Consider the following 23,877-nt stretch of genomic DNA (forward strand, 5'->3'; position numbering starts at 1 on the left):
ACTTTTCAGCCCTTCATAGTTTTAGTCTAGTTTTAGTTGACAGAAACTCAAAACATTTTAGTCTAGTTTAAGCCACATTTAAAGGGCTGTATTGCACATTTATGACGGTCCCTGAATGTACCTGCAGTGACAGGCGCACTGGACAGTTAGTTCACGGCACTCTGAAATGCATCTGCATCTTTCAACTAGGAGTTGATCCAAACTTATTAAATGTGTCTGATGTATCACCAAACTGGATTAAATCAAGCTCTAGACACGGAGCTATATACGGTAATGGCAGCAAAAATGTCAAACATCATATATTAAGAAGAAGAGAAAGGTACTTTATTGATCCCCAGGGGGGAAATTCAATTTTTACACTCATGCTATTTTGGGCATGCTACACATACAGTTTTTTTGGTATATACATACAAATGCACACACATGCAGTGGACATGCTTAGGGAGAGATGTCAGTGAGGATACTGCCGTCAACCAGCGCACCCCGAGCAGTTGGGGGTTCGGTGCCTTGCTCAAGGGCACCTCGGCAGTGCCCAGGCAGGTGAACCAGCACCCCTCCAGCCGCCAGTCCACTTGCCAAACTTCGTCCATACTGGGACTCGAACCGGCGACCCTTCGGTTCCCAAGCCAAGTCCCTATGGACTGAGCTACTGCCGCCTCAAACAGACATCCCCCGGTTGTGTCTTTGTCACTAACGCACACTGGGGGTAAAAATCCTAAATGAAGATGAGACAGATGCATGGAGGTGAGGAGAGCTGGTTCATAAAGCACTCCTGCTGCAGGTAGAGACCAAGCTAACACTGAGCCCCTCTGATAATAATCACTCAGCCTGTCACAGGAAGTCATCACTTTTATCTCTAAAGATTAGACGCACGGCGGGGGAAACATGGATTCTTAATGTCCGGTGGTTGGCCACTAAAGTTTTCTTCTCATCATCGTCTCGTTAACAAAATCAAAACATCTGTTCAGCAGAGTTTTTATTATCAGTGATGCACTTTAACTCGTCATAGTCTTGTTTTCGTCATGAAAAAATGAGTCGTTGACGAACATTTATCGTCATAATTTTGTTAACGAAATAATCACTGCAGTGTTCATTCTGAGGCTCTATGGATAAGTCATTTACATAGAGTAGGCTATGTGAACCACATCTCATTTGTTCTGCTTGAGTACAGTTCTCACTTCTATTTATGTAGTTGGAATTGAACTAATGAAGAATGAAGATATTCAGTTGCTAATTTTGTAGCATTAAAAATACAACATACGTCAGTGTCACTTTTGTTAAGATTTAATGTATACAAGTTGGAATAGAGGACAGTATCATAGGAAAAGATAACACTGTTGGATGTAACCAATATATTGGGTCAAGATTGAAAATCACCTGTTTTTACACTGAATTCTTTTTTACCTCAATGATTTCCATAAAATGCAAATGTGCCTTTGGTGGATTAGCAATACTTAAAACCGTGGCTTACAATAGGAAAAAGATGAATATTTAATGATGCTTTGAGCAGACAAAAACAAAGCTGTTGCACGTTAAAGCCACATGAAGCAGGAATATGCATACAGGCAACCAATCACACATGCTGTAATACACACAATAAAACCTTATTCATGGTCTAATAACAAGCTAAATACGCGGAAATTGAGGTTTCAATGGCCTCTCCTTTTTTAAACTATACATTTGAATCAGAATTTGAATTGGTCTCACTCCGCACTGCGACAATCTTGACTATTTGGGAGGCTTCCCAGTGAGCTATGCAAATCCTTTCCCTTGCCAAGACTGGTAATGAGAAGGAAGCAAACATAGTTAACAGAGCATGGTTGGTTACGTGGTTGTTTGTGTGTTCTGTGTTGTGTCCCTGTAACAAAGTGAAACTTTCATTTTTTAATGAAAAATAAAATCCAGAGTGTTGTCAGGGTGATACTTTGTATTGGTGAAGCACGTTATTAATCACTGCTGGACTTGGATTGCTGTGTGGCTGCTATTTTATCAGCATGTGCCGAGAGTATTAATTAGAGTTTTACAGGAGAACACGGTAGTTGCAAGTACAAAAGTCTGCTGTTTTGAGCTGTTGCCATCCTGCAACACGAGCCATCTCTTATTGTGGTAACACGCATTTCTCAAGACTTTGACTACGGAGAGCTTTCTTCTATATGAACGATAGAGACTACATTATTGCCTTTCACGAATGGGAGATAGAACTCAAGGTGACAAAGACTAATGGCTTGGTTCCTGCGTAGTAGCAGGTACAGCGAAACAGTGAAATTATGTTTGCAAGCCTCCATCAATCACAATTAATGACATTTTGTTATGTTGAGGGGATTGTTTTGAATGGTAGAATGAACAGCCTTGTACCATATTATTATTGCACTCTGTTAAATAGAGCAATTTCACAGTCTTTCAACAGTGACTTTTTCTCATTTCATTGAATTACTTTTTCATAGAGGATAATAGAAGAGTGTATGTATGTGTTTACATTACTTGACTCATGCAGGATTGAAATAGTTTTGAAGAAGTCAGATAATGAGATCTTAAAACTTATAAATTGTCGAAACACAAGATCTGGGAGGCAGCTCTATCACGAAAAAGAACAATCAAAAGAAATATAGTGGAGCAGACCTTAAATGAACTCATGTTTGTGCTGTTCAATCTGCACTTATGTTGTTTTAGTTCCATCATTGTGCACAGAAACTCAAGAAGCAAGGCCATACAAACTTGACTAAATGGCCCTTCTCTATGTAGCATTAACAATGAGCCAGATCATCAGCAGCGGGCTTGTCCTCGAATGATGGCATCTTATAGGTCAAACAATTATGAATGCTGACACAGGAGGTTTTTTTGGCACTTGACTGAAGACAAACAAATCAATGGTTGAAGCTTTGTATTAATCAGTGACTGATTCAGCTGACAATAGTTCAAAGATGGGGGAAACTCTAGTTTTAACAGACAACTTTACTAGTGGCTCTATCTTATACAAAGTGGCATGTAGCACAAATGTCATTGCAATTTTCCATTAGCACCAACAATGTTTAAACATCAATCAATCAATCTTTATTTGTATAGCGCCAAATCACAACAAACGTTATCTCTATAGGCTTTTACAAACAGAGCAGGTCTAGACCGTACTCTATGTTAAATTATTAACAAAGACCCAACACCAAGACAGGATATGATCTAGTCCCCTCTTACTGACAGGACTCAGTCTGATCTCATCTTAACCCACCATGAGAATTGCACCTTGCAATATTTAGCTAATGACAGCAGCAAGGAAAAACTTTAACAGGCAGAAACCTCGAGCAGAACCAGACTCATGTTAGACACACATCTGTTGAGACTGAGTTGGGGTTGAAAAGAGGGATAGAGAAGAGAGAGAGGGGGGGATGATAGTGATGAGACAGGTAGTAGTAGTAGGAGCTGGAGGAACCTAGGAGACAAGGAAGCTCTGGGACTCCAGAAGGGTCTATGATCAGTATCTTTAATGGGAAAGGGAGAGTTAAAGTAAGTGATGGGGGAGTGATATTTGGCTTGATTTAAGTCATGCCCAAAACATCTAAACATCTACAAGAGACCATATCAGCCTCTGCTCCTTACATTGTGCAAAGATTGTGCACCACTCTACCATCAGAAGGTGGTCGACCACGCCCTAAATCACTTTGCACCATGTGCTTTTGACAGTCCGAATTATTATAGTAGGTCCCCATTTGTTTGATTTACATGTACCATAAAAAGTACTTGTACCAATTTGACACTAAAACTTGTTTACTAAAAATGCTTTTGCTGAGCAAAGTGCATTACTTAATTTCCTGCGTGTCAGAGATCACTTTTTTTGAATTTGGTGAGCGCACTTGTTGGTTGTTATTGATAACAAATTCAGTTTTAAACTTTACAGAGATGTCTTTGTTAACCACATCGGGTCAGCTGAGCATGCTTGCAGAAGAAAGCATCCTCATGTTTCTTTTCCTCTGCTGCTCTTGCCACCCCCACAATATGGCGTTGCTGATAAATTATATTATATAATTATAAATATGCAATCAGCTTTGCTAAGAAAATAGGTTAAGTTTAATCAAGCGTATTTATGCAACTTGGGGCTCTGTCTTCAGTGTTGATTAAGTCTATCACTCAATTAATCAAAAAGTGTTAATCTCACAATGGTATTATTCATCTTTTGTTCAGTGCTAGCTTTATGGAACTGACTGATGAGGAATTAAATGTCACATTTTTTCATGAAAGTGTGATGATACATTCTTTCAGTTATTGACCGGAAAAATTAATTATGAATGTTATCGATCAAAGTGACAATATATTCCTCAGCATGCTGTAGTGTGCCAGAGGAAACAGGGTGTGCTTCGTTTTACTGTTTCAATTTGTGAGCATGCCTTAGTGATTGTTCATGCTGCTGTTGGAAATATGTAATGAAGGCACTGTCAGTGACATGGGGTCGATCCACACAGGTCCTAGGGCTCTGTAATTATTAGAACGGTTAGAGAGAAAGGTGAGGGCTTCTATTTAGAAGATGTGGGTGATCCATCAGCCCTGGTGCCTGGAATCTAACCAACGGTTGAGGTGGAAATTGAATATGATGTGCCACGAGCAAGCAATCACAGCTAGCCAGCGGTCCCAATGGCATTAAATTAACACTGGGTACAAAGCTAATCTGCGCTAGCATGCCCTCCAGGGTCAAATGTTTTGTAAACTGCGTGTAGACTGTCGTTCTCGCTTATGGGAATGTGTCTGATTTGTAGAAACCAGTTTAACGTTCCCCTTTGGGAGAACATTGAGCCTGAAGCTGTTAATGGAAGTTGGGATTGTTTCTGTATCTTTAAGAAGCGGATAGATAAAATGCATCTCACCTCTGAGACAGCTGGTGTTGGAAACAAAACGCTACACAATTTGGTTGGTTTTATTTGTAAATGACATTATTTTGCTTCTTTACCTGAAATCATTACAAAAAACTGATCTTATTGCAACTACTCAAAACTAAAAAAATGTTTTTGTCCTAATAAAATGGCTAACTAGATCTGATATACGCCTCTTTCCCCTAACAAGTCCAGAGAAATGTCTTATTTCACAATGTTTTATTAAAAAATCTGATCGAGTTGTTGTATAGGTAAAAACTGTGTAAGATCCTTGGTTTAAGACATTATTCTTATTTCAATAAACTTGACAGATACCTTTGTCCAACCTCATTGGGAGATTTCCTTACTCATATTAGGCAACACAGGCCTTATGTTTGTCTTGCATATCTTGAAATAAATATTTGACATTGACTTGTCAGCTTTAAGAGTCTTAGTTCAAATCTAGTATGGTCGAGGCAGATGTGTGTCTAACATGAGTCTGGTTCTGCTTGAGGTTTCTGCCTGTTAAAGGAAGTTTTTCCTTGCTGCTGTAACTAGCCAAATACTGTGAGGTGCAATGCTCATGGTGGATTAAGATGAGATAAGATTGAGACCGGTCAGTAAGAAGGGACTGGATCTTATTCGGTCTTGATATTGGGTCTCTGTTAATATTTAAAGATAGATGGGTCTAGACCTGCTCTGTTTGTAAAAGCGTCTTGAGATAACGTGTGTTGTGATTTGGCGCTATACAAATAATGATTGATTTACTGATTGATTGATTGATTGATTGATTGATAGAAAGCAATTTTTTTAACCAGAAATAAGACATAATACTTGTTTAGTTTTTAGGGTTTTTTTGTGTACTACATATTTTTAAGTAGTTTTATTGCCACTTTGTATTCACCCTAGCTGCTGGGAAAGGTTGGATTGGCGTAAACAAAAGACGGTGTCAGTGCCGTTCAATATGTGGTTGCTAATGTTGCGGAAGAGTTTATCAATTTTAATGTTTTTTCAAGATTTTCCTTATTTTCCTCTTCCCCTATTGTGATGGCAATTTTAGGCAATTCTGGCACTTTGAAAATCGACTAAAATTTGGTCCACCTTCAGCCCATGTGGAGAGTCTGTTTTGATGTGAGTGGAGCCACCTGACTTTTTTTGTGCACTTTGCACTTCAGTGGGATTTTCAAATTGAGAGTTCCAGTCACGTTTGTTGAGTCTGTGGCAAAGAGCCTGGACTGTGCCTCACTGATTTCTGCTGAGGGCAGACATTGAAGCTCAAGGATAGTGGTGGTGACGCTGGTTGTGGTGATGAGTGTGCAGGGGTCAGGAGCCTATTGTCCATGTGCCTCTTTACATGCAAAATACTCTCAACACTTCACAGCTAAAGCCTGGAAGGTTCGCTGTTGGCCAGAGCTATACAGACCGCTTCGTTTGTCAGGAGGGATGCAAAAACACAACATCAATGGTGACAAGGTGTTTGCATTTAACTCAAATAGGACACAGTCTTATTAAGTGTAGTCTTTATAAAGTTATTGTCAAAGACAGGATGTTCTGCATCAGGATCTTTTAAAGTTTTAGCGTGCTCTAAAGACGAAATTAAAAAAACACACCCTCCCTATTTTGGGGAGTCCATTGAAGTACCTTTCCTGGTGGGAAAACCTTTCGAGATATCACAGTAGACATGCTTTGAGACTGCAAAAGTCATGCATCTTTATCAGCTGGTGGGCAGAGCAGGGAGCAGGGGATCCCAATCTTTAATCTCAAATCATCACAGAGAATGCCTAAATCAGTACGGGCCTTTATGACATTAGAGAGCCAGGCTTAGTTGATAAGAATGAAGGGCGGAAGTACACCGTTCACACTTGGAATTGGTTTTTGATTTGGCTTGTTTGCATCACAACTTGATTGGAAGTTATTTCTAACTGAATAAGACAGTACTGCAGCATTACTTCAATCAAATGTGCAGTTTGCCCCGCCATTGAAGTTTAACTGATGGTTACAGGAGGCAAACTGTGGTGGGCAGATGAGGAATCGGCACAGCTGGGGACGGTCACCAAAAGAGATGGCCGTAATCTTGCAGTCCTGAGAAACAAGACGGGGGGAGTGGTTCATATGAAGGTGTACGACCGGGAGGGTCAGAAAGGTAAGTAGATTCATATCTCACAGCTCCAAAACACAGAAACACACACTCCGGTGCTTTATTGCTTGCACTTCTGCTTGTTGTGCTTAACATTCAGGAAGAAACCCATGCCAGATAAACAACGGAGGGTGCTCACAGCTCTGCTTCCCCACTTCTGAGAACACCCGTAGCTGCTCCTGCACCGTGGGCTACAACTTGCGTAGCGACCGCATGTCTTGTGAAGGTACGTTTCCCAAAATATGCACACTTGGGATGCCATCAGCATTTTAATGAAAACAACTTAACAGTGTTAAAAGTGTTCTGCTCTCAATACGCAACATGAGAATGCATGCAAGTGATTCACTTATAGCCACATGCCTTCATAACTACAAATGCTTTTGGTATAATAGGCTTTTTTCCATTTTCAGGTGTTGACTCATTTCTCATGTATTCCATTCATGAGGGAATCCGGGGTGTTGCTCTTGATCCGAATGACATCAGTGAAGCACTCATGCCCATTACAGGAACCCTCTTTGCTGTGGGGGTTGACTTTCATGCAGGTACGTAATCATGCAGCACAGGCTGCCTTTCATTCTAGGTCCAATTTTTATCAGACTTTACACTATTCAGAGTCAAGTTTTTTAATATCCTCTATCCCTCTTTCAAACACCAACTCAGTAGAGGCAGAGGGCTGTCTAACATGAGTCTGGTTCTGCTCCAGGTTCCTGCCTGTTAAAGTTTTTCCTTGCTGCTGTAACTTGCTAAATACTGCAAGGTGCAAGGCTCATGGTGGATTAAGATGAGATCAGACTGAGTCCTGTCTGTAAGAGGGGACTGGATCTTGTCCTGTCTTGATGTTGGGTCTTTGTTAATAATTTAACATAGAGTATGGTCTACACCTGCTAGTTTTGTAAAAGTGTCTTGAGTTAACATTTGTTGTGTGTTGGTGCTGTACAAATAAAGATTGATTGATTGATGTTGAAGTTTTAGCAGCTCTACTTGTGTTTTTAAAAGTTCTCTATCAATCAAGCAATCTTTATTTGCATAGCACCAAATCCCAACAAATATTATCTCAAGATGCTTAACAAAGAAGGCAGGTTTAGAACATACTCTTTGTTCATATAATTTCCAAAGAACCAACATCAAGATCAGAAAAGATCCAAATTCCCTCCCATTTCAAGATTAAATCTTAACCTGTCTTCATCCACCATGAGCCTCTACTGAAATGCACTTTGAGCATTTAGCAAATTACAGTAGCAAGGAAAAATGTCCTTCAACAGGCAGAAACCTCGAGCAGAACCAGACTCATATTGAACAGCCATCTGCTCGTCCAAGTTGGGGTTGGAAAGAGGGATAGAGGAGATTAAGATAGAGAGAGATCAATCAATCAATCTTTATTTGTGTAGCGCCAAATCAAGTTACAGTGGCAAGGATAAATGTCCTTTCACAGGCAGAAACTTTGAGCAGAGCCAGACTTTTGTTAGACACACATCTGCTGCGACTGTTGGATTTGGGAACGAGATAGAGGAGGCAGAAAGAGAGAGATGCAGTTACGGTTCAAGTGCCAATAATAATGGTAAATATATGCATACTAATGATAAAAGATTGATCTTAAAGACTCTAGACAGAATAATGGGTTTTCTTTTGGTTCTTTGGAACATTATTTTTTTTTAACCTTTGAAGCTCTTCAGTTTAAGGATGTCTTTAAAATGGTGTTATTATCCAACACAGGCTTTATTGTGATGTGACACTTTGCACCACAATACAAAGCACCCTATTCTTACCTTGTATGATCATACTTACATACAGATATGATCATCTTTTTGATTTAACAATATAGTGGGACAGAAAAATATTTGACCCTCTGGCTTCTTGAAGGCTGTTCTGTTTCTTTTGAGAGTTATTAAAGAGTAGTAATTTCCCAAGACAGAGAATGATGAAGCACTAACAGCATAGAAATATTACGTTATGTCTCTGAAACCATTGTCTTTCAGGAAATTACAGATATGCAATCACACAAAGTACAGTTAACAGGCACGCTAACACATGATCCACAAAGCCTGTGCTGCATCCCTGATACATTTCACCCTACGTTCCTGATAAAAATCATACATATATTTCCAACAACAAATGCTATGAATATAATATAGGCTTGTAGCATTCCATATATGTAATAGGTTGCCACTGAAGAATGATAACAACAGCTAGGTAGAGGGAAAAAAAGGACAGAAGGAAATTGCACACACAAATGAAAACAAAACCATGTTCAATGTATCCATGTGATGCTAAAGTATAGATTTTCAGATTTATTTACAGAAAAGCGAGAAGCAGCGGCAGATACAAATTGCATGTTATGGTTATTCCATGTTTATTCTATGACTGTCCTTTGTTAGTCTGCGAAAAAATGGGACTGAGAAGTGCAAATTTATACAGAAGGTTTCTAAAACTGATTGAACATTTCCTGTAATAAAACTGTGGCAGAGATATCAGCAGAGCTCCCCTGTGTTGTGAAAGGGACTACATCATATGTTTATTTGTATGATTTTCAGTTAGATACAGGGAAATTTACATTTTTGTCTATTGTTTACCATTTCAAATCTCCTCTAGTGTTACAGTTAGACAACTGCTCCTTCATGATGTTAAAACAGGCAGATTTTCCACTTGTTAATTTCATATAATCCGTATTATTCATTCATTCATAATCAGTGTATTTGCTCTCTTAGGTGTTTGACAATGCAACATAAATGATAAAAATCCTCTTAAAATACATGTTCCATGAACAAACAAGAGCGGGAAAAAAAAAAATCTCACACCTGCCCCTTTTTTGATAACAAATTTAATCTTAATACCACAAAATTAGATGGCTAACTCAATGATTCTGATCTTTTTTTTCACAGAACTATCGACAATTATAATTCTTACTGAAACAATCAAACATAGATATACTCAATTAGTTCATAGTTTCCCATTACTTCATCTTTATACATTCTTTTAAACAAAAAAATACTTGAGCAGCATTTTAAAGCATCACCCAGAAAGCAGTACGTGCAAATGGACCTTTAGAATTACTTTACCATCCATGGTCCTCCTCATAAAATGTATCCACAAACAGTTTTTGGAGGTTTTCAGGTAATAATCTGTTTCTAGCTTTCAACATAACGAAAAATGTTTTTAAGTGAACTAGATATGTAAATTTCATCACATTATAGCTGTCAGATTGTCATATGTACTCTAACATTTGCCTTATTCATAAGTTTGATTGCTTTTTTCTGTAACATATTCAAAGGTTTTGTTTGGTAATAGTCATATACTGTAAGTGTTGCCTCATACTTCAGTACTTCAATAACTGAAATAAGGAAGAACAAGTGAAGAGAAGCAGAATCCTATTGTCCTTAGCCCTTTCCAAAATGCCAATACATTCACACTGTTTTCTATTTATGTAATCTATATGTGGCTTCCAAGTCAGTTTTCATCTATTATCACTCCCAGAAATGTAGCTTCAGACACTTTTTCAATATGAACAACATTATGGCCAAAGCGCTAAAGGTCCTATCTGCAAAATAATCCAGGAAAATAGGGGAAAAACCTTCTATCTACACTTTGCAAGACACTAGTTTGTACTGTTAACACATAATGTAGATATATAGTCCAAGAACAGTGTATTATGTTTTGGGTAGCTTTAACAAATACAATTCTGCAAGAAAACAAAAGGTTTCAGGGGGTTCTCAAAAAGGGATTTTTTTAGATAGGAGTATTTCTTCTGCAGCCATCCATTTACAACCATGGAAATTTGATCGTCCTTTTTTCTGGTTCCAAAAATCGTACTTTTTGTTTTTTTTCCAATTCAAGAATAATTTATTCCCATTAAACCATGTCTTATGTTTGACCATTTCAAACACTATAGTATCAGTAATTGACTCCAAATCCTTCCAGAAGATAACATATTAGTGTCATCTGCAAACTATCAGTCATGGCATTGGATAAATGATTTTGTAGTAGTCTGCACAGCAGGATGTGTACATGCACACTGTAACTATGTCACAGTCACATACAGTAGAAGTCCTGTACCTTCCTGAGCATGTTGGGTTGCTCTTTAAACAATTAATTGTCATGAGTCAGTCCATTATAGTATCTCCTTATCCCTCCCATCTTACTATCAAGAGATCCTGAAATCTGATTCCCTTTTGAGTGACTCCAAAGGTTGATAGCAATCTTAATGTGAGACTACAGCTTCAGCAAAAAAAAAAAGTAATTAAGCTGAGTTCAAGACAAAATCAGACATGGCCAGAGTATGGAACAGGATCGCCCATCGCCCTCCCCTTCATTGCTTTATGCAGGTGAACATGCAAATGCATTACTAAGCCCATCCCAGAGCAGCAGCTGATACCTCACGCAGATCATTTACATGTCATTACGGAAGCCAGGCTGCCAGAGCAGAACAGATGAAAGCCCCGCAGCTGTGTTCTGTCTTATGCGAGCTGTGTCTTAACAGAGTGTGAAGGAAGCAGAGACAACAAAGTGCAAATAAACATAACGCCACCTAACCTCCTAACAACCTGCACAGAGCCAAGCTGACAGGCATGCACTAAGATGCACTTGAAGACTGCACCATAAATAAATTATGTACTATTTTATATACCTTTGTAATATGGCTATTAAATCAGAAAGGGTCTATAACAGTTTTATCCACACAGTCTTTTGCACGAGGCAATATACTGCCCAGTAAAATTTGGCCGACAGTTGCCTTTCCTGTTCAGGCACTGAATGTCAACAAAGAGCTGCGGATGAACTGTGTGGGTATTTCCGCCATCATACTTTATAGTCCCACACAACATTTGGTGAAATGGTCCGTAGTGCAGTAAAAAGCGGTTTCATGAGCTGCTTTGTTTGAGGGCGTAAATACTATCGCGGCAGCTGCATTCATCATCACATTTTCTCTTGTCATTAACTGTTTTGTGTGTCTTGCAGGAAATGATACCGTGTACTGGACAGACATGGGCCTCAACAGAATATCCAGGGCCAAGCGTGATCAGACCTGGAGGGAGGATGTCATTACAACTGGCATCAGCCGGGTGGAAGGCATTGCTGTGGACTGGATCGCTGGTGAGTATCGTGACATTATTAAAGGGGTTTGATTTGCCTTAAAATGGCAAAAGAAAAAAAAAAAAACATTGAGCCACTGTTTGGTATCCTCCTGGTAAATGTGTTGGATATATTGCCTACAGTATATGTGTTCATGATGTGATCTTTTGTGCCCTGAAGGACAAATAAACCTCTGCTATATTTACACACCTTGTTATTGCCTTTTTTTCTACACAGGAAATCTGTATTGGACAGACCATGGTTTCAATCTAATAGAAATCTCCCGTCTAAATGGTGCATACCGCTCTGTGGTCATATCTGATGGGCTTGATCAGCCCAGGGCCATTGCAGTACATCCACAGAAAGGGTAGGCCATGGATTCTTTGTGCTCTCATGTTTGTGCTTTCAGTGTTTTCATTAAGCATGTCCTTTAAAGAGAGGCTAAGCTAACGTGTACCTTGAAAAACTTGAGTGATGGGTAGCAAGTAAATGGGTTTGCAACATTTGGAAAATACACTTAAAAAATACACTGCCTGTCCCAAAAAAATTGCACACTCTAATATTCCGTTGGATCGTCTTTAGCTTTGAGTATGGCACGCATTCGCGGTGGCGTTGTTTCGATAAGCTTCTGCAATTTCACAACATTTACTTGCATCCAGAGTTGCTTTATTTTTCCCCAAGATCTTGTTTGATGATGGGAGAGTCGGACGGCTGCGCAAAGTCTTCTCCAGCACATCCCAAAAATTCTCAATGGGGCTGAGCTCTGGACTTTTTGTTGGCCAATCCATGTGTGAAAACGATGCATAATGCTCTCTGTACATCTCATTCACAATGTGAGCCTAATGAATCCTGGCCATCTTGGAATATGCCCGCGCCATCAGGGAAGAAAAACTCGATAGATGGAAAGACCTGCTCATTCAGTATATTCAGACAGTCAGCGGACCTCATTCTTTGGGAGCATAACGTTGCTGAACCTGAACCTGAACCTGAACCTAGACCTAACTAACTGCAGCAACCACAGATCATAACACTGCCCCAAAAGGCTTGTATGGTAGGCACTAGTAGTGCTAAGCGATATTGAAAAATATGTTATCATGATAAAAATTGTCATATCAGTCAATATTGATAATTATTGAATCATTATTTCATTGAAATTTAAAGTCAGACTTTTTGGTCCTGAGTGGAAGTAGAAGAAACCAGAAGGTTTGTTAGCTTGTATCTGGATTTAGTTTTCTGATAAGCTTCTTGAATCCATCCTTTTTGACAGTTCTAACAGGAAGCAGGTCTTTTGTGTAAGATGAGACCTTTGTGAAGTTTTAGTTTGTAGATTCGTATTTTTCTCAGGCTGAGGTGATTTAATCTAAATTTACAACAAAGATATATCTAATTGTGTTCTGTGTATCAGTTTATAGAGTATTGTTTTGAGTAGTGCGCTCCCCTTTAAGATTGCTAAGGGTTACAGGGGGAGTGATATTTTTTCCCACAGTGCAGTGAATGCAACACTGCTATTCACGATGAGGTGGACATTAAACATGTTCACAGCAGAAGTTGTCTCTGTGCTCTTCCTTTACCCACATCCTGAAAATATATTTAATGAAGTGTATGAAGTTAATAGTTAACACAGAGTCGACACAGTGTCAGACTAACGACTCTGCTATGAGCTGCTAGGTTTTGAGTTTTCTTCAGTGTCGCTGTCGCTTGTTTCAGCTGTTTACATTCCGCTCTGAACGTCTTCAAGCCCTGTCTACTTCTTACCCTGCGACATGATTGGCTGTTCAGTGCTGTCTTCTTCGTCTGCCTATCATTGGGTGGCAACTACTGTTTAAGGCACAGTAGCGCCCCCTCCCTTTCCAGTGGTTGGGCGGTGATATTACAGGTTTAAATATATCATTATTTGTATCAAACATTTGTAAATATTTATATTGAGAAATATCTGTCACGATAATTATCGTTATTGAATTATCGCCGAGCCCGAGGCATGATGATTCCATCGCTTCATCCACATCTCTTCTTACCCTGATTCGCCCATCACTCTGGACTCCTCAGGCCACATGACCTTCTTCCATTGCTTCAGAGTCTAATCTTTATGCTTCCTAGTAAATCTCCTTAGTTTTTTACTTTGCTCGATGCAGACCAATAATTTGACCCTTCTGAAACAGATTAACATCCTTTCCATGACCACAGGATACTGTATGTCTTCTGACATGGTTGTTTAAGAAATGAGAAGCTACTCACCGGCTTGGTTTAAAAAAATTGTTGGTAGCTGAAACATCTTCATCACTGCAGTAATTATACAATGGAAGGCTCTTACCTACTTGCTATGTTAAATCCAGGTGGCGACTTGTTTTTTTTTGCCAGGCAGTGTACTTGGATTGTGAAAGCAACATGTAAAAGGTTTAGAAATGTGAGTGGTCTTGTTTAAAGGAGAACTTGATTTCCCTTGAATGAAGTGCAACCAATTTATCAGCAGTCCAACTTTAGTTTCATTTTTTTAGCAATAATAAAACAGGAAGGATTATTTTGTTAATATATTTCATATTATTATTATTATTATTATTATTATTATTATTATTATTATTATTGTTGTTGTTGTTGTTGTTGTTGTTGTTGTTTAATTATAGTAGTTAAAGCAGCTTTATAAAGCCCAGTTCTTCATGTTAAACTGTCATGCTTGCCAGGTATCTCTTTTGGACTGAATGGGGGCAGAACCCCTGTATTGGCCGATCACGTCTGGATGGATCAGACCAAGTTACCTTGGTCAACTCCGGCATCATGTGGCCAAATGGAATCTCCATCGACTATGAGGTACAGTTGCACACATTAGCACAAACACCATCACAAAACCTCTTCTTCTTCTGCTCCATTCCTACACACTGTACTTCCTATCTCATCTCTTTTGTGGCTGAAATATGATTTTCCCGAAGAGGTCGGGTTAGTGATATGCATTTTTTTGAATTACCTTGCAGGAAAATACATTATACTGGTGCGACTCGCGCACGGATAAGATCGAGAGGATCAACCTTGAGACAGGTGAGAGCCGGGAGATTGTACTGTCAGTGGCCAACGTAGACCTGTTCTCAGTGGCTGTGTTCGGGCCTTACATCTACTGGTCTGACAGGTAATTTATTATTTTCACACACATGCACCGGTCTGCAGAGCCTGTAATCATAACCTCATAATAACCCTTGCCTTCAAATGTCTCATAGGAAAATATTAAGAACAGCAATTCCTCACAGTGAGGGTCACTGCTTATTTATATTGAATTTCCAAGGCAGAGTTCAGCGTTATCAGCAAGGGAAATCCATCCTCACCCTTCTGTGAAATCAGATGAACAGTTTGATTTAATCATGCATTATTTACATCATGAAGTTTGTAGTTATATGCATTGTACCCGTCACCTGTCTGTCGTGTATGCAGAAAAATATAATTTGCATTACTTGAAGATCAATCATTTCATTTTCCCCCGAAGAAGAAAAAAAGCAGTTCCTGTTAAACAACTTTTATCTCTAACATCTGGAAAAGCACATAAGCACTGTGTGACATCAGTCTCTGCTTTTGATTTACAACTGTCCTTAAAACTAATCTGTCTGCATCTCTCTCAATATCTGTCTGAGTGCATCAACACCCTTTCCCGGTGAAGAGTTAGGATGCTGCTTTCTCTAAAACCCACAATACTAATTTTTTCTACTTTTCTCTGGGGGTACTTCAGGGCTCATTCCAATGGTTCGATTCGACGTGGCTTCAAGACCGACACCAGTGAGGCTGTGACCATGAGGAGCGGCCTGGGGGTGAATTTGAAGGACGTGACAGTCTTCAACAGAGGCAGAGAAAAAGGTAGCAGTGTCACCTTCACAATGTTGTTGATACACAAAATGACCTTTGACTATTTGTGATTCCAGGATCTTTCATAAAGTCCCCTTTATGAAATACCATGTGGTGTAGCATACCACCAAATAATGGTCAAATCTGCTACAATTTACGTGTGATTGCATGGGAACACAACCTGAAGTAAACCAGTTACTGAACATGTTTCGGTTCTGCAGGTACAAACCCCTGTGCCAGGAGCAACGGAGGCTGCCAGCAGCTGTGCTTTCACCTGGGCAGTGGGCGGCGGACTTGCTCCTGCGCCCATGGACGCTTGGCAGAGGACGGCTTTGGCTGTGAGCGCTACGAAGGTTATCTACTCTACTCTGAGAGGACCATACTTAAAAGCATCCACCTCTCAGATGAGAATGACCTCAACTCACCTGTCCAGCCTTTTGAAAATCCGGCTTTTTTTAAGAATATTGTAGCGCTCACTTTCGACTACAGCCAAAAAGCAGCGGGGACAAACCGCATCTTTTTCAGCGATGTCCACTTTGGAAACATCCAGGTGATAAATGATGACTGGACGGACCGATCTATCATTGCAGAAAGTAAGTACTTCACATTCCTTTTTTTTTTATGTGTTTTATTTATTTATTTATTTATTTGTCTGATTTTTTTGTTTTACTTTCTTTTATTTATTTTACTCTTTTTTATTTTACTTTATTTATTTTACTTTATTTATTTTATTTTTTATTTTAATTCATTTTTATTTATTTTACTTTATTTATTTTATGTTTTATTTTAATTCATTTTAATTTATTTTACTTTATTTATTTTATTTTTTATTTTACTTTATTTTATTGTTTTATTTATTTATTTTTATTTCATTTTGTTTATTTGTTCTGAATTCTTTTATGAAATGAAAACATCCTCCCGACACCCCTGCCACACACATACACCCATACACATTGAATACCCCAATGTCAAGAGTCTCATATTTACTACAGTATTACTCTTAATGGCCAGGCTTGATTGCACAGGTCTTGTATCCCTGTAGTGGCTGAGCACGGCTTGCCACAATGGTTGTTGTGTCGGATTAGTATATATGGTTTCGCTGCAATTAGTCATCCATCTCTTATGCATGCTTCAGTAATCAACACAGCTGTCTAAACAGCTCATGCTTCACTTGTGTTTTGTACATGTAACTGTTACCCAAAGCATGTTTTTGAGCTCCAGAGTCTGTTTGGTTGTCATTCATGTATGGCCACGCTTGGATGTGAGCACTGCCAACATGGTGCTTTAGTGCACAGTGGCACTATAGCTGAGCAGGTCCAATGTTAGCACTGATGAATGAATTCAACTGCTGCTGTTGTGATTCGCCGTTTGCAGAACTTGATCGGTGAACATACTTTTAAAAATTATTTTAACGTTTGAGTTGAAACCGTTTTATTACATCATGTTTTTTTAAGTTGGGTTGCTGGTCAACAGTGAGTGTATTTGCTATAGGGGGTCTGGTCAACTCTGCCCCTCTATTGAAAAAGTAGCCAGTGAACCAGGACATAAGCTAGGCTATCAACTTCTACAGACAGGGTCACCTCTACCATGTAATTTAGCTCATTTGAACAAACTCCATCTAAAGCACTATTCTCTGTGTAAGTGTAAGCTCTATATTGGAATCTGTCAGCACTTTACTGCACAGTCAGAAAGCCCAATTTAGTTTTGCACCATTCTTGGACACATACTTGTTCTGTCCCTTTAAGACCACAACATCCAAAAGGTGTTATTTTCACTTCCCAGGAAATAATGATTTCATCCTTCCTTCCTTCACTTTTTTCTGCTGTGACTTCTCTGAAAAGACCATTTAACACAAGATCAGCAGGGTATAGTACCTATGTTTGAAAGCCTTCTGCTCACAGACTGTCACAGATTGAATGATGAGACCAATCCCTCTTTATTCCTTCACTAAATCCCAGTCAGTCCTGTCTTGACAAGCACGACTGGCATCCAATGAACAGCAAAAGCCTCTGATCTGCTCGGCTAGCATCCTCTGCCTTTCTGGGAAGTTTCTTCTGGGAGCAGAGCTCAGCACCTTCTCGCCCCCTCCTCACACTAGGAGACTAGCAGAGTGTTACTGATCCACTCCTCCCCCTAGATCCATCTCTCACCCCTGCTGCGGAAGCTCTCTGCTTATCTATTTATCTTCTCAAAATGAACAAGCGTTATTTAGAACCATCTGTCTGGATATGGAAGTGTCCTTCACACTTTGGCTCTTGTGAAATGAAAAATCAAAGTGGTGTGAATAATTAATCAGAGAACAATTCTCATTTTGTGAACATGCTCATGTATGCTCTCTAAGAAATTCAAAACAAATCCTGTTTCCATTTCTGTGTATGCAAAGTTGTATACAACTGCTGCAGGATACCATGACCTTCCTTGTTGTCAATTAGCTTTTCAGGTGTTGAGTGTCAGCTCTCTGTACATCTGGCTTTGTTAAAACATCACCTGCAGGCATCGTCTAACCCTGCACTGCACATAAAAGCAAGACTCCCTTCCATTTCCCTCTAAAACTTTCTGCCTGCATCCCGTCATTGAGGAAAGGTGAAGATGTTAATCATCCATATTTCCCTAATTAAACTCCATGTCCCCCATTAATTACTCCCTCGCCCCGCCAAAAAATAGTGAGGAACTCCAAGCTGCCAGACGGCTTTTATTGCAAACTATTAATTAGTGATCGGCTGACTCAGGTAGTGTGTAAAGTATTCTAAAGCATGGTTTATGGGGTTTGAGATAAGGGAATACAGCGAAGCACTCTATCATTGTCCACATGTTCACCATTAAGACAAATTAGGGGCTGCGTAGACAGATAAAATTGTCAGTGAGACCACATGAGTTCTAAAAAAAAGATTAGGATTAGGCCAGATAATGTTGTGTGAATTCTAATAGAGTGTGACATTTCTTTTGAATTGTCTTATTTATTGATTTGTTGGTCTCATTTAGCTGAGAAGAAAATATGGTGCTCTTTTGGACTGTCTGAGTACCTGTTCTCTGTGAAAGATAATTTCTCCATTTGTCAATCAACAAATGTTCTTGGATGTGGAGGATTTACAGAAAAAGAATTCTTCTCCAAGAATATTTTTATGCAGGTTTCTATTCCTCTTTTATTTCTTGTTGACAAATGATTTCACAGCTAAGCGTGTAAAACAATACCACCATGAAATAATGATTTGATATTTATCATGATAATTATTGATATCGACTGTTATGAAACATTTTATCATGATAGCATCATTGTCAGTGTCACCCAGCTCTAGGACAATGCACATTAATTAACATTTCAACAGTATGCCTCAATGTAAACATGCAGGAATTACGGGCATCAAATGTGGAAACCGATATTATTGATGTGTACATGACTGGTTTGTTTTTAACCAATGTTTCAGTGTCTTTTTTTTTTTTAAAGGTACAGTAGTTCTAAAGCTCCCTGATATGAGCTGGTAATTTGCTCCAGGAGTGTGTGCCTTTAACAGACACTACCATTTGACTGAATTTGGTTTTACACCTCAGTACATCACAGTCTCCTCCAGTTTGTGCTCTAGTATTTATGATATTATGTTTTTTTTTTGTTGATAAATCTGTTCAATGATGGTGGGGCAAGCCCATTTAAATCTTCATGAACAAGAGAGATATCAGCACAAGTTTGGACATTTTCAATGTTTAGAATTAGACTTCCTTATTATATTGCAATAAAGGAAATGGAGAGGCTTTTGGCATAGCTTCCTTGAAATTTGATGAGATTTATCTCAAAAGTTAAGATAAACATTTTACTTTTTGCAGTGTTATTCATGATTTATTAGTTTGATTTGGCTCTCCGTTCATGTTGTAATGTCCCTTTTTTCTGTTTGCGTGGTTTGACTATTACTTTCCAATGTTGGTCATGTTTTTTTCATTCCCACAGTGCATACAGTTATTTGTTTGTGTTTGTTTCATTTAAATGTACACTCTCACAATACAACAAAACCATGCCCCAGTCAGAGGCTTCACTCTACAGATACACAGCTGCTGCTCCCATGAGAGCTGTATATGTATATATACATGAGTACACGACACACACTACGACTGTACCACTGGGGATATTGTTACCTTTCTCTTTCAGATTGATGATTGTGAATAGTGAAACAGCTAAGGTCATATTCATAAGAGCATTTCAGAAATTCCTGCCAAGAAAACAATCAACAGTAAAAATCCGACGTGGATGTGGCGCTGTGGCGGTTCCCTCACTGTCACTCAACCAACAGGAAAGGGTGGAAAGGTCTTCTCATGTTTTGTGTTTAGGAAATTGGTCCCCTATGAAAACATATTCAGTCTGTGACCATTGCGTCATCAAATACCTATCTGTCCTGTGTAGTGAGACTCAGAGTTATTTCCCTGTCAATCACCAAGGAAACATAATCCCAGTTCTAACACACATGGAGCCTGTCGTCTGTTGCAAACAAATATTTTTCACCTAAAACTGCACTCAGCTACTTTGCGGTTTAGTACCTGCAGATGGCAGCGGCAGAATTTTTCGCCTTTTTTTCCTTTCCATTTTGATCTCTTCGTCGACTCAAAGGCCACACAGCATGATATCAGTGTGTTCTCAACGCTCACAAATTTTGTTTGTGTTTGTGCTTATTAATGATACATCTGCAAAGTTTATAAACATAATTTCAACTTCATTTTATAAATCCTTTTATTTTAATTTTTCTTTATTCTTTTTATTTCTTAATTCTTTATTGTTTGTTATTGTATTGAATTGAATGCCGGTGTGGTTATGCCAAAATCACACACAAGAACAAATTGGGAAACATTCTTAAGACCTGTGTGGAGATTATGGGGGAGCAGCAAGCTGACCTGCAACAGCTGCAAATGAGCAGGCTGGCTGTGAAGGTGGACACAGTCTTCATGGATACATCACACCCACTTTCAGTGGAGTTCAGCTACTCCCTTCTGTCCGGAGGTATAGATACCCTAAAATCAGGACCAACCATGCAAAAGATGAATTCATCCCCATGGGAATAACTCAATTAAATACAATGCATTAGCTACAAGGAGCCAAAAGAAACACATGGGCTAAGGTTGTCAACTATAGGTCTGAGGTAGGGATGTCCCAATCAGCTTTTTTGGCCCCCTGATCCGATTTTTTAATATTGAATATTTGCAGATACCGAGTCCCGATCCGATACCTGTGTTTGCCTAGATAATAGTTGCACTCCTGTCATATTTTTGTATTCTACTGTATAGTTCTGTCTCTAGGTTTCTCTGTACATCCTCTCTGTTTTTTTTGGGGGGGGGGTTTATTGTCATGACACCTGTGTTGCCTCTTCGCCCAGGTCATTATTGTAAATGAGAATTGGTTCTCAATTGACTTACCTGGTAAAATAAAGGTAGAATAAATAAACAAGAGATAAGAGACTTCAGCTGCACACATTTTTTTGTTTCTTTAATAAAAATAGGTAATTAAAAAAACAAATAAATTATGTCTTATGTTTATTCCCTTTAACTATATCCAGCTAGGATTGTTGTGCTAATGTAAGAGACTGTCCTGTGTTTGGTTTATGCTTTCGCCTTTTTGAACCATATGTTCCTGGACAATGGACATAAATGATCAGATGAAATGATTGGCTCAAATGCTGATCACAGATCAATTAAAAAATGTCCAGATCGGCTCCAATCCGATAGTTGAGATCGGGATCGGGACATCCCTAGTACGAGGGTATATTCAGTACACTCAGTATTATTGTATTTATTTGTATTATGATTGTTGACATGCATCCGACCGAGAGTGCCCTGATGATTACTGTGAATAGCTGTCATGTCTGTTGATGTAGTCTTAATACAATAATGATAACAGCTTCTATAGATTATTTGGATCTTTGTCATGTGCGTCTAAATCATCTGCAGAGTGTCTTCATGAGGCTACGTGGTCTGAACTTGAGCAGCAGTCTTATATCTCCTTTCTTTCAGATGTGGGCTCTGTGGAGGGTCTGGCATACCACCGAGCCTGGGACACCTTGTACTGGACCAGCTCCACTACCTCCACCATCACCAGGCAAACCCTGGACCAGCAACGAACCGGTGCATTCAGTCGGCAGGCTGTGGTCATTCTCTCGGAGGAAGACCACCCACATGTGCTGGCCCTGGATGAGTGCCAAAAGTCAGTAGCTTTTCTAAGACTCTCCCTTCTCTGCTCTCAAATGTTTGTGTTTTTTTTAATACCATCACTCCCAGCATTTTTATAATTATGAAAATCATATGAATCAAGTCTTTAAGTTTTAAGGTCATAGATCACCATCCTAAAGCATGTCATTGCTTGCTTCATCTGTGATGACACCAAACATTATATAAGTTTGATTTGTTTGCCCATAACCAAAAAGGTTTAATTGATTGTCCTGCAGAGTGCAACAATATGACATATTAATAACCAGTTAACTAAGGAACTTCCAAAAGAACAAATACATAAAATACACTTCACTTCTTTTAAAAAATCCACACTCGTCTTTATTTAAAGACTAATTTTAATAATTGTGTTCCTCTCTCTGAATTCAGTCATGAAATATATTGTTGTTGTACCGCCTCAGGTAAAGAGAGCTCCCACACTCACAGATTGTCTACTGCTCACTGCAACAGAAATGCAGAATAATGCAGAATAATGGATTTGTCTTCCTCTGGGTCTGAAAACAGCATCTCAATTCAGGCTTTTAAGTGTCTGCTGTGCTTGCTTTTATGCCTTACCCTTGCCTTGAGTATAACACTGCTATTAGCATATCGAGCCCGTTTCAAATGTTTTAATTCGTTTTTCTTCGTTATGAAACTGTGGCCTGTTTCCAGTCACTGTTTTTTGTTAATCCTATTTACAACATATGTTCCTATCCGTATGTTTAAACAGCTTATTCAAGCGCTAATGCAGTGATTACTGTATACTAGATCTTAAACTCCAGTATGTTGTTCTTTATTGAAATCTGAGACATCAGGGAAACAATTACATTAGTTTTTTGTTTTCTTTGGTTCTTTTTATTAATGATTACATTTTTTGAGTTATTTCTTTTGGAGTGTCATGTCTGTTACTCAGGCTTGGTTGCAAAATGCAGCCTGGAGCTATGATTTCAAGCATCCTCAGCTGAACTGTGTTTTGCTGAACATTTTAACACTTCAGGTATAAGTGTTATTATCTTCTCTTAGCTTTTTGGATACATAATGTAACAGTATTATTTCTCTGCTTAAAAAAAAAAATGAAAAGAGAAAAAGGTGTTCTCAAAAAAATAACACTTCAGTATTCCTGTCGCAGTCAGCCCAGAGTTAACACTCCTATATGTGAATAATGAAGTCTTACTGTGGGCAGTCCGAAAAGACAGAGTATCTTGTTCTTCCTTTTATACTTACTAAATTAATTTCTTGACCTCAGTCTGTACCCTTGGTTGGTAATTTGGCACTTGATCCATCCCACTCCAGAAACCCTGATAATTAGAATTCATACTCAAGTGACTCATTTGCAGTCCCTGGTTATGACTTCTGACCGGATACATTTTTATCGCACTAAAGTAGCCTTCCATAACTTCTTTTTAGAGTGAAGCTAGAGGCCAGGAGCTAAAATAGTTTTTCATAGAGCATGAAGCAGATTCAACTCTTAAAAATATCTGGGTTTTCATGCATCTCGTAAAATGAGAAAAGCCTTGATGTAGAATTTTTATTTTGATCAGGCATAATTTGTGTTTTAATGAGTTTCATCTAACTGAAATATTTGCACTTTATTATCAGTAATTAGCAAAGCAAGAAACCAATGATGGAATGTAAAGATCTTGGCTACAAAAATAATTATGTATAAAACAGGTTGGCACAAGTGCTTAAAGATGAGTTAATTTCATCTAAGAAAGAAAACATTTATGTTCGTATGTGTTTGTTTAGTCCACATGGCAGGAAATTCCCTGGGAGACACACTGATTCAGCAATTAGTATAATAAAGTAATAATTTCTGTTCCCTGATATTGATGACTACAC

General features: G+C 38.8%; 1 protein-coding gene across 1 annotated transcript in view; it reads left to right on the plus strand.

The window, feature by feature from the left end:
• Positions 1-23,877, plus strand: part of lrp1bb (low density lipoprotein receptor-related protein 1Bb) — a 426,184-nt gene that overhangs the window by 303,459 nt on the left and 98,848 nt on the right. Inside the window, exons 35-44 of the mRNA XM_034694098.1 lie at positions 6,838-6,978; positions 7,073-7,198; positions 7,383-7,514; positions 11,923-12,057; positions 12,274-12,403; positions 14,715-14,841; positions 15,003-15,154; positions 15,746-15,870; positions 16,080-16,451; positions 21,847-22,036. Of these exons, the coding sequence (XP_034549989.1) occupies positions 6,838-6,978; positions 7,073-7,198; positions 7,383-7,514; positions 11,923-12,057; positions 12,274-12,403; positions 14,715-14,841; positions 15,003-15,154; positions 15,746-15,870; positions 16,080-16,451; positions 21,847-22,036 (1,630 nt within the window). The remainder of the gene's footprint in view (positions 1-6,837; positions 6,979-7,072; positions 7,199-7,382; positions 7,515-11,922; positions 12,058-12,273; positions 12,404-14,714; positions 14,842-15,002; positions 15,155-15,745; positions 15,871-16,079; positions 16,452-21,846; positions 22,037-23,877) is intronic.

Source organism: Notolabrus celidotus, chromosome 10, assembly GCF_009762535.1.
Source record: "Notolabrus celidotus isolate fNotCel1 chromosome 10, fNotCel1.pri, whole genome shotgun sequence".
Taxonomy (NCBI): Eukaryota; Metazoa; Chordata; class Actinopteri; order Labriformes; family Labridae; genus Notolabrus; species Notolabrus celidotus.